The 14397-nt window shown below is 41.6% G+C and overlaps 1 protein-coding gene across 4 annotated transcripts in view; it reads left to right on the forward strand.

Moving 5' to 3' along the window:
• Positions 1-14397, forward strand: part of GRK4 (G protein-coupled receptor kinase 4) — a 98085-nt gene that overhangs the window by 48240 nt on the left and 35448 nt on the right. For all 4 annotated transcript variants that reach the window (XM_030564225.1, XM_030564224.1, XM_030564227.1 and 1 more), the window contains 5 exons: positions 309-386; positions 3718-3818; positions 9812-9904; positions 11055-11118; positions 11512-11652. In XM_030564225.1, the coding sequence (XP_030420085.1) occupies positions 309-386; positions 3718-3818; positions 9812-9904; positions 11055-11118; positions 11512-11652 (477 nt within the window). The remainder of the gene's footprint in view (positions 1-308; positions 387-3717; positions 3819-9811; positions 9905-11054; positions 11119-11511; positions 11653-14397) is intronic.

The following is a 14397-nucleotide window of genomic DNA, read 5'->3' on the forward strand; positions in this document are numbered from 1 at the left end:
TGTGCATACTTCTAAGGCATAGCTTCTGGGATTTTACAAATCAAATCTCCAGTTTTAGTATGTCTTAGGAGAGGTACAGTTTTGGCATATTTCCTTTTTTTTTTTTTTTAAGATGGTGTGGATAATTATCTGTTTCAGTATGCATCCTAAAAAATCCCTAAATTCTTGAACGCTATAGATGAAAACAGTTTATAATCCATAGGTGAGATGCCTCCCAGTATTTGTGATAGAAATCACATGGCATCACAGTTACTATTGCAGTATGAGGTAACAATAGATCTAATTTAATTTTCATTCCTTTTCCCTAGGCCAAGTATGAAGTGTCTTCAGATGAAAAGCGTAAAGATTGTGGTCTGAAAGTTTTAGACACATACTTCGCTAGCGGGGTAAGTATATCCTGTTGCAAAATACTTTGTCAAACTGCATTGTAAGAGCTGACCAAATTAGAGCTCAAAATGGCAGCAATTTCAGATGATGTTTTAGTTTGCAAAATACTAAGAAGTAAATTGCTCTCAAAATGAGAAACTCTAATATAAAATTTTGCAAGTCATTCTGGAATGTGGACAAGCCCTTCCTTTCAAGATTATTGTGAAACTTCATTAACTCAAGCACAAAGCTTGACTGCTCTCTACCATTATTTTTTCACTAGCACTATGACATTTAACTTTTCTCTATGGTAATTTTTTTTTGTTTAATTACTAGTGCCAGGCAAGCAGAATTTTGTGAGATTGGACTAAAACCTATTCACATCTAAATGTCAAGAAGTAGCTAAATTGCTGTTTTAGCATATTACTTTAAAGTTGTGTGGTTTAGAGACATGAGAATCATCGGAATGTAAGGAACTCTTGAGTTCTAGATCTGGCTTTGCAGCTGACATGTTGTGTGGACTTGAGAAATTAGGTGTAAATTTTCAAAAGTGTTTCAGGCTGCCCAGCTTTTGGCTGCCCAGCTTGAGAAACACAGGAGTTGATTTTTCAGAAGATGCTGGGCACCCACAGCTCCTACTGAGTTTATTAATATCTTGTTTACTGCCCTGGTAAATTAGATCTGCCTAGAGATGTCCCTGGTAGAATTCAAGGAGTCTTTGTTCTTCTCCCTATTCTGTCTGTCAGAAGTTCTGCCAGGGATATAACTTCCATCCTCTTTTCTCCCTTTCCCCTCCAATTGTTCTGGTTATGTTGAGGAAGCTTTATCTTGAGGAAGATATGGATTTTGCGGGTGTCCTAAAAATGCTCAGGCTCTGGATTAGTCTCATCTTCTCTGGAAGCTTATTTAACAGCTGGCGTGGTCTTTAAAAAAACAGTGAAAACTGGTCAGGCCTTTTAAGCCACTTAACCATCATATCCCTAACTGGTTTTAAAATGTGTTTAGCTGAAGGTATTTGTTTTTTAAACCAGTTAGAAAACTTCCTCTGATGAAGAGAGCAGAATTGGTTGCAAATCTGAAGGTGAAAAGGCAAATTTGGTTGAAAATGATCATGAAATGATAGATTTAATGAACTCTAAGGAGAGGAAGGAGTGAGAACAGCAGAATAAGCACAATGGACTTCAGAAAACATACTTTAACAAACTCAGAGCACTGGTAGATAAGGTCCAATGGGAAGAAAATCTAAGGGATAAAGTAGATCAGGAAAGCTGGCAGTTTCTCAAAGAGAGAATATTAAAGGAAGAACTACAATCTATCCTGATGCAAAGAAAAGAAAGGAAGAATAGTTAGAAGCCAATATGGCTGCTTCAGGAGCTATTCTGAAAGTAAAAAACGATCCTACAAAAGTAGAAATATGGGCGAACTGTTACGGAGTATAGAAAAAATAGCACAAGCATGAAGAGACAAAATTCAGAAAAACTAAGGCACAAAATGAGTTGCTCCTGGCAAGGGACATAAAAGGCCAATAAGAAGAGGTTCTTTAAATACATTAGGAGTGGTAGAGAGATGAAGGAAAATATAGGTACTCTGCTTATCAAGAAGACTGAGGTGTTTAATGCCTATTTTGCTTCAGTGTTCACTAAAAGGTTAATTGTGACCAGATGCAGAACACAATATTAACATCAAAGGGGAAGAAACCCAGCCAGATTAGGGAAAGATAAAGTTAAAGAATATTTAGATGTAGTCAAGTTGGCAGGGCATGATGAAGTTCACTCTAGGGTACTTAGGAAACCAATTGCAGTGGTCTTGTAACTGTTAGCAATTATCTTTGAGAATGTGTGGAGGATGGGTGAGGTCTGGAGGACTGGAGAAAGGCAAACAAAGCACACATCTTTAAAAGGGGGAACAAGAGAACTTGGGGAATTATGGGCCAGTCAACTTAACATCCACCATTTTTCCAGGAATTGAACAAATTGCCTACAAAATGATTGTTTAATACGTAGAGGATAAGTAATAACCAACATGAATTTGTAAAGAGCAAATCATGCCAAACAAACCTGACATATATATTGATTTTTAGTAAGGCCTTTGACACAGTCCAATATGACATACTCATAAGCAAACTGGGGAAATGAGGTCTGGATGAAATAACTATAAGGTGGGTTCAAAACTGGTTGAAAGACTGTACTGCTCTGGCATCCTGTCTGTACTCAAATCATCTAAGCAGTGCCTCACTTTCTACACTGCTATTTGTACCTGTGCTCAAGAGCATGCAGTGTATGTATTCTATACACTGTTGTAAATAGAGACATAGCCTTAGGAAACAAAAATCAAATGCACAGATAGAAAATGGGGAATAAAAGCTAGTAAAAGCTGTTTTATCTGACACTTCACCAACCAGAAAGCTCTCTAAACCAGTGTGACTGGATTCCAAGGGGAGCCAACTGCAGTCACTCAGTTAGGATGAACTGCAAAGAATGGGGGTGCTCCAGCCCTGCACTCCCTCCCACACCCAAACACCCTCCCTCTTTTTGTTAACTGGCATTTTTCACTTACTGGCACCATTTCCTCAACATGCCAGATTAAACAGCTTTTACTGTAGTACTACTGAAAAAGATCTGGGGAGTATCGTGTATTACAAATAAAATATGAGCCAGCAATGTGATGCAGCTAGGGGGAGAAGGGAGAAGAAAAAGAAAAACAAACAAACAATATCATAGGAGTGTCATATGTAAGACATGGGCGGTAACTATCTTGGCTGTCCTCAGCACTAGTGAGACCTTCGCTGGAGTACTGTGTCCAGTTTTGGGTCCCAAACTAGGAAAGCTGTGGACAAATTGGAGATAGGCCCGTTTTTAATAATATCATTTCTGTTGCTCTGGCCTGTGAGAAAAGGTTAAAAAAACTGGGCATGTTTTAGCCTTCAGGAAAGAAGACTGATTGGGGCGGGGGGAAAACCTGATAAGCCTTCAAGTATTGTAAGGCCTTTTATAAAGAGGATGGTGATCCATTGTTCTCCATGTCCACTGGAGATAGGCCAAGAAGTAATGGGCTTAATCTGAAGCAAAGGAGATATTAGGTTAGATATCAGGAAAAACTCTCATTATAAAGGCTAATTACCTACTAGACTAGGTTACCAAGGGAGATTGTGGAATCCCCATCACTGAAGGTTTTTAAGAACAGGTTGGACAAAGACCTCTCATATACTGTATGTACTTGATCCTGCCTGGGTGCAGGTGAATGGACTAGTTGACCTCTTGAGGGTCTCTTACAGCCCTACATTTTTATGATTCTTTATCTGTTAGATTACTAATTGTTTTTATTATTGTTTTTGGTTTGTATCATGTAAAGTCTGCAGCCCACTTACCGGAAATACCTCAGGATACAGTGAATGAATGTAAAACAAGACTGGAGCAGAACCCTTGCAAAGATCTTTTTAATGACTGCACTAGGTACGTGATGAATGTTGGCTAAAAGTACACTGAAAATTTGTATTTCCAGGGAGGTTACAGAGAAAGTTTAAAGGGACACTATCAGATGAAATTCTGGTGAGGACACAACTAAGAATCTAGTGCTCTTTGTTTTCCTGTGTAGTGTATTCAGCACTCACATTGTTCTTAGAGTTACTTCTATGCTGTAACAGAAGTGACATTATTATTGTGCCTTTGACTTTAGTGGGAGTTGGGAAAATGTGTCCAAAGACAGAAGAATCTGGGACACTAATACAGTACGAGAGCAGAATACATATAGATCAAAAACATGTTTATCAAGCTAAAACTAGGTTTTTTTTGGTTTCAGGATGTTCTGCAACTGTTACTGTCTGCAGCCCCCTTTTAGTATTTATAGAGGATTTAGTAATGATTCCACTCTTAAAATTGATGAAATTTGCACTTAAAAACAGTTAAATCCCTTCTGTTATTTTAAATGATTTTTTTCAAGCCTCCATACTGACTTAGTAGATAGCACACTACACGGTACCAGGCAAGTATTTTCACAAGTTCAAAAAACTGAGTATGGGAGAACTGTATATTTTTCGTCTTCCTCTTACAGGTCAGGATTTTAGATGTACAGAGATGTGTTGAGGATAGTTTCCTTGTCTTGTTTTTAGACTGTGCTAGGAAATCGTTTATTGGAGCTGCCTGTTTATAAAAGGATTGCAAGCCCAATACTTACACAGCAGGACGGTCATACAATTTTCAGGACAGATGGCAACACTAATTACATTGCTAGCTCAAGAGGCATTATGTTGTCCTTGAAGCGCTCTGATCTCAAGATAACAGACAAATAGGACAAGATATGATTCTGGAAGCTGAGATTGTCACTTCAAGGACAGTAAAAACTATTGCTTCTTAAAAACCCACTAGTGGCTGCCTCTGAGAGATAGTGGCAACTTATACCTCTACTGAAACAAAGCAGCATATCAGAATAAATTGGCTGATGGAAGCTAGAAGACCTTCACCTAGGCAAATGTTCCTTTTGCAGACACAGTTGATGAGGATTGAAGGCCTCCTCATTGTGTATCATGACTGGGTATCTGAGTTGCTGGTGGAAGGGGAGTTCGGAGGAGATGGAGTACTCATCATTTAAAATAAAAAAATCCTAAGCATTTAAATGTGGTTTAGGACAAATTTCTTTGAAGTTCAGGGGATGAATAACCAACTTTCTGGAATTTAGCTGTATGAATCCCATATATTGGTGGAAAAGGTGGGAAGGGATAAAGGCTACTGTTCTTCAAAATGATCTATGGAGGCAGAGCGTTCTGATTGAACAATGTCCAGCTGAAGTCTTTAGGGCTGTTCATGGTCAGCAGAGTCTGCCTGCATGGTTTTGTTAACCTGCCTTTCCATTTCTCTTAATTCTTTTGTTCTTGTGAATCAATGAAGTTGATAGGGAAATATTCTGATTTACTGCATTTAAAAAAATCAGATTAAGAAAAAAATCACACTACTTCCTGAATTTTTTGTACCCATTATTAATGGTAAGAACTAAGTTTTTTCTAGCTGAAATAGATTCGAGAAATATTTCTCTTTATTCCAGTTTTACTTTATGTATAGTTTCATTGTTTTTCCCCCCTCTTGTTTGTAGGGGCCTATTTTTTTTTTTTACTTTAGTAAAGGAGAGAAACTATTTTTCCTTTTTATAAAAAGGAAAGTGCAAAATCATAAATTTCAGATAACTACACGAGGCAAAGGACTTTTCTCAAAAGGATGGTACATATTTACAAATGTTCAGTCTTCTAGAGCCCTTACACTTCTAATAAAAGCAGAAAAGAGTCCTGTGGCACCTTATAGACTAACAGACGTTTTGGAGCATGAGCTTTCATGGGTGAATACCCACTTCGTCGGATGCATGTAGTGGAAATTTCCAGGGCCAGGTATATATATGCAAGCAAGAAGCAGGCTAGAGATAACGAGGTTAGTTCAGTCAGGGAGGATGAGGCCCTCTTCTAGCAGCTGAGGTGTGAAAACCAAGGGAGGAAAAACGGTTTTGTAGTTGGCAAGCCATTCACAGTCTTTGTTTAATCCTGAGCTGATGGTGTCAAATTTGCCCATGAACTGAAGCTCAGCAGTTTCTCTTTGAAGTCTGGTCCTGAAGTTTTTTTGCTGCAGGATGGCCACTTTAAGATCTGCTATTGTGTGGCCAGGGAGGTTGAAGTGTTCTCCTACAGGTTTTTGTATATTGCCATTCCTAATATCTGATTTGTGTCCATTTATCCTTTTCCGTAGAGACTGTCCAATTTGGCCGATGTACATAGCAGAGGGGCATTGCTGGCATATGATGGCGTATATTACATTGGTGGATGTGCAGGTGAATGAACCAGTGATGGTGTGGCTGATCTGGTTAGGTCCTGTGATGGTGTCGCTGGTGTAGATATGTGGGCAGAGTTGGCATCGAGGTTTGTTGCATGGATTGGTTCCTGAGCTAGAGTTACTATGGTGCAGTGTGCAGTTACTGGTGAGAATATGCTTCAGGGTGGCAGGTTGTCTGTGGGCGAGAACTGGCTTGCCCCCAAGGCCTGTGAAAGTGTGGGATCATTGTCCAGGATGGGTTGTAGATCCCTGATGATGCGTTGGAGGGGTTTTAGCTGGGGACTGTATGTGATGGCCAGTGGAGTCCTGTTGGTTTCTTTCTTGGGTTTGTCTTGCAGTAGGAGGCTTCTGGGTACACGTCTGGCTCTGTTGATCTGTTTCCTTATTTCCTTGTGTGGGTATTGTAGTTTTGAGAATGCTTGGAGATTTTGTAGGTGTTGTTCTCTGTCTGAGGGGTTAGAGCAGATGCGGTTGTACCTCAGTGCTTGGCTGTACACAATGGATCGTGTGGTGTGCCCGGGATGGAAGCTGGAGGCATGAAGGTAGGCATAGCGGTCGGTGGGTTTTCGGTATAGGGTGGTGTTAATGTGACCATCACTTATTTGCACCATGGTGTCTAGGAAGTGGATCTCCCGTTTAGATTGGTCCAGGCTGAGGTTGATGGTGGGGTGGAAGCTGTTGAAATCGTGGTGAAATTTTTCCAGAGTCTCCTTCCCATGGATCCAGATGATGAAGATGTCATCAGTGTAGCGTAGGCAGAGAAGGGGTGTGAGTGGACGAGAGCTGAAGAAGCGTTGTTCCAGGTCACCCATAAAAATGTTGGCATATTGTGGGGCCATGCGGGTGCCCATAGCGGTGCCACTGATCTGGAGGTATGTATTGTCATCAAATTTGAAATAGTTGTGTGTGAGGATAAAGGCATAGAGCTCAGCAACCAGTTGTGCTGTGGCATCATCAGGGATACTGTTCCTGACAGCTTGTATTCCATCTGTGTGTGGGATGTTTGTGTAGAGAACCTCTACATCCATGGTGGCTAGGATGGTGTTTTCTGGAAGGTCACCAATGCATTGCAGTTTCCTCAGGAAATCAGTGGTGTCACGGAGATAGATGGGAGTGCTGGTGGCATAGGGTCTGAGTAGAGAGTCCACATATTCAGACAGTCCTTCAGTGAGAATGCCAATGCCCAAGATGATGGGGCGTCCAGGATTTCCGGGTTTGTGGATCTTGGGTAATAGATAGAATAACCCTGGTCAGGGCTCTAAGGGTATGTAGATTTGTTCCGGTGTTAGAGTAGGGAGCGTCCTGAGTAGATGGTGCAGTTTCTTGCAGTGGCTTGCCAACTACAAAACCAGTTTCTCCTCCCTTTGTTTTCACACCTCAGCTGCTAGAAGAGGGCCTCATCCTCCATGATTGAACTAACCTTGTTATCTCTAGCCTGCTTCTATATACACACCTGGCCCTGGAAATTTTCACTACATGCATCCGACGAAGTGGGTATTCATCCACGAAAGCTCGTGCTCCAAAACGTCTGGTAGTCTATAAGGTGCCACAGGACTCTTTGCTACTTTTACAGATCCAGGCTAACATGGCTACCCCTCTGATACTTGACACTTCTAATATTACCTGTTCTTCTAGGCATGCTTGATCACGTCTGCCGAAAAGCCTGCAACTTTTGAGTCACAGCTTGGGACACCTCCCCGTCAATTGAAAACTAAATACTATGCATAATTTGACAATAAGAGATACAAAAAAGATGCACAGAATACACACTACTAAGAAGTTAAACAGATGACCTCCTCTTTTTTTGGACTTCCAGTGAATGTCTGTGTTCAGCAAGATGAGGCCTTCCCATTTTTTATCTCATCTTGCATTTTGTTGCCTAGTTTGAGGGAAGTGGTGTACAGGCCTAACCATCAGGTTTGGAAGGGTGGTTTTAATGATCGAAGTTCAAATCCCAGGAAAGGGTCCGCTCACCTCTCTTCTTCTGAGGCAGATAATTTGAATGCTAGGCAATTACTTTGTATTGGTCTTTTAAAAATGAGGCCCTGTCTGCTCTGCATAGACACAGAGAGGCTTTTTTTTTTTCCCCGCCAAACAAGGCATTTATTTCAGTGGGCACAATTACATGCATTCTGTAAATGAAAGATGTGGATGCAAAATTGTGCATCGCTATCCTGTCACCGTAGCAATGGAACTTGTATTGCAAAACCACTTTTACAGTTTTGATAAAACCCATCTGAAATGATTGTCTAGTATCAATAAGTAACATTCTCAACACACCCACTGCCTAGCTGGATTATTCTTGAAAAGAATTCAGGAAAAATCATCGAGTACTCAATCACATTTTAAAGACAATGTCTCTCTGTAATGTGCCAAATTGATCTTAAGAGGAGAATTTTGCCTTAAATCCATGTTTAAACTATTAACAATTAGTCCTTTAAGTGTACTTGTTTTGAACAGGTTAATTATGTCAAACCAGAGTCTGTGCTTTTAAAGAGTTTTTTCATCTCAAGGCACAAAATACTTTTATTCTGTTTGTGTCATTGATATAACTCTGATTTAAAATGTGTTTGTCAGTTGTCTTGTGAGTCTTCAGCGGTCTAACTTTGCTATGAAGTTTTTTGGCAATTGTAATGTACCCTGATAGACTGTGTCCCAGTTGGCCGAGATGTTTTTGTGTAAGTGAAACTGTAACAGTCAATTATTCCAGTTGTAAAATAGCAGCTGATGCATAGTATCCTGCTGAGCTGGGTCTGATAACTCATTCCCCTGACTACACAGATACCAAGATTTTAGGAGTAAATAGGAAGCTGGAGATTGCACTGTTCGGTAATGTTTCTAAAAGCAATTATGGGCAGAGGTTAGAAACTGCAGCTAAAGTAACTTTATGTTGATGCTATTTCTGGGAAAGGTATAGGTGATTGAGACTTTCTGGGAAAGGAATGCTTGTGGGTAAAAAATAAAAGCGAAGTGAGAGCACTTCAAGGATTTTTGATCTAGTTAAATTGCCATCTTATCCCTCTTTCAATAGTACCATGCTGTTGATGTACAGATGTCTTTTTAAATGGCAGCATCTATACTCATGATAGGACAGTGATACCAGCTGTCAAGGTGAGCCAAATCCTCTGATCAGGCTGTCCTTGGAAAGCTGCTGAGAAGTGCTTCTGTTTTTGTCTCCACACCTGATACCCTCACCTCTTGTCCCAAAATTGGATCTCCTTATGATCGACAGGGGAAGGGAGTGCAGGCCTCTACATGCAATCCCCAAACAGGCCATGCTTATGGGAGGGATGTCTCACCTCCCATGCCACCTTAAAATTAGCTCTGCTTGTGGGTTAGTCATTTTGAGCTCTAATTCCTCAAGAATTATTTTAAAATTTTCAACCTGCTAAAATAAGCACGATATCTTACTTCTGCACTCACTAGTGACCGTACAGGTGCAGTTCTCAGTGGAATTGTACTAGCTGCTCACGCTCTCTCTGAGGCAGGCACAGTAAAATCATTGTGTAGTGCAGTAATATGTTCACTCCATCTGCTGACAGATTGATACATCTAAATTGGTGTCTAGTGAAGTGGTTAGCTTCTCATCCCTGATAGCGCCAGTCTACCAGCATAAACGTGGATTGTTTTTGCAGGGTTGTCCAGGATTATTTAAGTGGAGCACCTTTTGAGGCTTATCAAAAAAGCATCTATTTCTCCCGTTTTTTACAGTGGAAATGGTTGGAAAGGTAAGGTATTTTTATATTTAACACTTACTGCAGTAGTACATAAAAGCCGTCCAATATGGGGCCCCATTGTACAAATATAGTAAATGATATTCCCTGCCTCAAAGAACGTACAGTCTAAAAGACAAGATGTAATGGGCTGATGAGATGACAAACAAGTGGAGCTGTGGTAGATGTACATTAATAATGAAAGCATCTGTTTAATGACCTCAAAGCATTTTACATTTAACAACTTTAAACTTAAAAATCTTTCTGTGTGTTTGTATAGTGCATAGCTCCCAATGGGGTTCTGAACTTGATTGGGGCCTTTGGTGCTATTATAATACAATTATATTAATCAATAAGCCCACTGTATGGTAAGGTAATTAACTGGTTTTATAGATGGGTTAACTGAGGCACAGGTTAAGTGACTTGCCCAACCCTAGAGACTAAGATTTTTAAAATAGGGGCCTATGTTAAGGGTCCTAAATCCATATTTTAAGCCATTAAATAAGTGGCCTGATTTTTTCAGAAGAGCTGTCACCTAGAAGCTCCATGGAGGTCAGTGGCACTTGCTGGATGTTCAGTACTCTTGACAATCAAGCCTGCTCCTTTAGGCTCCTAGGTGCCTAACCATGATTTTCATTGTAGACTTCTATTAGTGGAAAAATCTTTGTTTCAGCAAGTTAGAGGTATATGCAGGAGGAAAACTAGGAAACGTATATTCAGACCTTTAGACCAAATACTTCTGAAACATAGAGCAAGCAAGGTGGTAAAACTTGTACTGGCTTCAGTGGGAAAAGAATTGAGTCAGTGGTGAACACCTGAAAATCCCAGCTTGAAACATTGTCTCCTCACAAACCATGTATGAGAAGAACAACCAACATGCATGGCGGTGGCATAGACCTAAATTTTTGTTCATTCTGCTTGTAGCGACTACTTGCTGCCCACAAGGGGGAGCCAGTGGGCATGAACAAAAGCACCTTTCCTTTGGTATTCAGTTTGTATGCTAATCCTTTCATCCACTTAGGTGAAGGAAAGGCATTGTGTAGTCTGCTGGTCATGGAAGTTATATTGGACAAGAGGAAAGAAACAGAAACAAACAGGGCTCTGAAAGAAAAACAAAAAATATAATTGGAAATGAGATCAGTAATTATTCCATTCTGTCTATTAGGCAACCAGTAACCAAGAACACATTTAGATATTACCGAGTACTAGGCAAAGGAGGATTTGGAGAGGTGAGTACTGTGAGATCTCTGCTTGTGTTTGCAACTCCTTAAAGGGAACATGGGGGGAAAAGGTAACTTACACTCTTCGTTCCTTGAATAAATAACAGATTTGATTGGTAAATTGGTGAATTACAATTGATCTAAATTGAAAAGGCAGTATTTTTACTTTTAAACACTTGCATCTAACAAGACAGTTGGCTCATGTAACAATTCATTTCCACTGTTAGCAAAAAACAACCTCAAAACCAAACAACCCAGTGTGTCCACCCATGAAACAGTTTTAATTGACTCTCTTGTATTTTACTTGTCTTCAGGGCTCCCAAGGGGATTAGAAAAAAAAGAGAACTGTTTTTGTTCTGCTGTAAAACCTGGTACATGTGACATATTTCCTCTTCCCATTAGGTATGCGCTTGCCAAGTGCGGGCAACAGGAAAAATGTATGCTTGTAAAAAGCTAGAAAAAAAGAGAATAAAGAAGAGAAAAGGAGAATCGATGGCATTAAATGAAAAAAGAATTTTAGAAAAAGTGAACAGTAGATTTGTAGTAAGTATATATTTCTGGACTTGTGCAATATATAAGTTTGTCTCCCATAGGCCTTTCTTTATTCCTGTCTCTTCCAGTGGCAGCTGGGCAGCATAATAATTTCATTATTAAAATCGGCTCAACTGTGCTTAATAGTTCAGTTACACCATTATCTTTGCAATGTTACCCTGTACATTTAGGTCTGCATGGGATGTGTGTGTTATCTCTGGCCTATCAGTTTTGTCTAGTCTATGGTCAAGGTGCTTTGTTTTATGTTAATGTATATCATTCTGGTAAATTTCTCCTTGTTTAAAAGAGGGACAAACTGTGATCTGAATGATGAATGTGATCCTAGTTTTGCTGCAGCCAATGGTTGCTAATATGGCCATTCAATTTAGTTATGTTCTCCTTAGTCTTGCCCCACATCTCTCCCCAAATCTATACTTGCTTCTTCTACCTACTACATTCATGAGAGGAAATATTCATTTGAATTAAAGTGTATTTACAGTAGGGCTAACTTCAATGCATATCAGCTCCTTGGGAGGTTGGACCTTTATTTTGACTTACATTGGAATCATGGTTTCCATTATATCAGTTTTGTCCCCAACAAAAATACCCAACTTTTAACGTCTTAAGACTCTTGAATGCTACGGGTGAATAGTATGGTAAGTGGATGAATATTGAGAGGTAATAATGGAGAACTGCAGAGTTCAACCATGGACTGCATGGGAACCAGCAGGTCAATGACAACACAGTGGTGGTACAATATAGTAGACTAGTGAGAACAATAATTCCCCGAAGGTCTATAAGATCACCTATTTTTCTGATAAGTTTTTAAATGTAGATATGATTGATCTCTATAAATATATCAGAGGAATAAATACCAGAGAGGGAGAGGAATTATTTAAGCTCAGTACCAATGTGGACACAAGAACAAATGGATATAAACTGGCTATCAGGAAGTTTAGACTTGAAATTAGACAAAAGTTTCTAACCAACAGAGGAGTGAAGTTCTGGAACAGCCTTCCAAGGGGAGTAGTGGGGGCAAAAAACATACCTGGTTTCAAGACTAAGCTTGATAAGTTTATGGAGGGGATGGTATAATAGGGTAGCTTAATTTTGGCAATTAATTCATCTTTGACTTTGTAGAGGAGCGGACTCACCCCTGCGGTGCCTCCTGCTGGTGACTCCTGGGAATTAGCTCGATTCAGCTCCAGAGCGCCCTCTGCAGGCTGGTGATCCGCCTATCCTCTGTCCCCCGTGTCCCTCCCTGGACCCGGTGCCCTTTTACCTGGGGTGCTGCCCCTTGGTAGTAATCCCCTCTCTCAGGGTCTCCCCTCCTCGGGGAACCCCCACTCTCTATCCCCACCTTGCTTCAGTATATGGCTACTGCCAGTCACTGTCTAGCCCCACGCACTGGGGCAGACTGCAGTATCAGCCTACTCATCACTGGCAAGGTTGGGTTTGGACCTGCTGCCTTGGCCTACCCCTGGGCTGCCCTCTGCAACCTCCAGTACCTGTTGGCCTTGTGCTAGGCCACAACCTGGAGCTTTCCAGGCTGGAGCTCCCCAGCCTTTCCCTAGCCCTGCCCTAGCCTTGCTTCACTACCCTGTCTCTAGCTTCCTGCAGCCAGGCCCATCTCACTCTACAGCTAGAGAGAGACTGTTTGGGTGTCTGGCTCACAGCCTCTTTTGGGGCCAGCTGGGCCTGATGGGGGCATGGCCACAGCTGAGCCTACTTTCCCTAATCAGCCCAGCTTAGTAGCTCCCAGCCACAACCTTCCCCCAGGGCTGTTCTAAGCCCTTCAGGGCAGGAGCAGGGTAAGCACCCTGCTACAGACTGCTAGCGGTAAATATGCCCAATGGCTTGTGATGGGATGTTAGATGGGGTGGGATCTGAGTTACTACAGAGAATTCTTTCCTGGGTGTCTGGCTGGTGAGTCTTGCCCACATGCTCAGGGTTTAGATGATCGCCATATTTGGGGTCGGGAAGAAATTTTGCTCCAGAGCGGACTAGCAGAAGCCCTGGGGTTTTTTTGCCTTCCTCTGCAGCATGGGGCATGGGTCACTTTCTGGAAGATTCTCTGCACCTTGAAGTCTTTAAACCATGATTCTTCTTCGAGTGCTTGCTCATATCCATTCCAATTAGGTGTGTGCGCGCCGCGTGCACATCCGTCGGAAGATTTTTACCCTAGCAACACTCGGTGGGTCGGTTGGGTGCCCCCTGATGTGCCGCCACTATGGCACTGAATATATACCCCTGCCGACCTGTCCGCACCTCAGTTCTTTCTTACTGCCTGTGTCGGTCATTGGAACAGTGGCGCGCGGCTTAGCTGATCTCCACCTCCCTAGCTTTTCACTCATTCTAATACTTATTGTGTATATACTTTATTTTCTATAATTCTAGTTAATAGATTTTTGTAAACATAGTTAGTGTATATAGTTCAGAGGGTCGGGGATTAGCCCTTTCCCTCACCCGGTGGCTGGCTCACCGGGTTTCAAACTGTGCTCGGCCTGCTGCCGGCCGATGTCCACGGGAGACCCTCATAGACTCTTGCCTCAAGTGCTTGGGGGAATCCCACCTTGCAGACAAGTGCCGGATCTGAAAATCGTTCAAGCTGTGGACGAAAAAGGAGCGGGACTTTTGCCTTAAGCAGCTCCTAATGGAGGTAGCCCTCACTCCTCCACCTTTGGCACCAGCTGCCGGACAGTCCGCGCCGGGGAGAAGTGCCTCATCGGCACCGGAGAGCGCCGGCACTGCGAAGAC

Source organism: Gopherus evgoodei, chromosome 5 (genome assembly GCF_007399415.2).
Source record: "Gopherus evgoodei ecotype Sinaloan lineage chromosome 5, rGopEvg1_v1.p, whole genome shotgun sequence".
NCBI classification, from domain to species: Eukaryota; Metazoa; Chordata; order Testudines; family Testudinidae; genus Gopherus; species Gopherus evgoodei.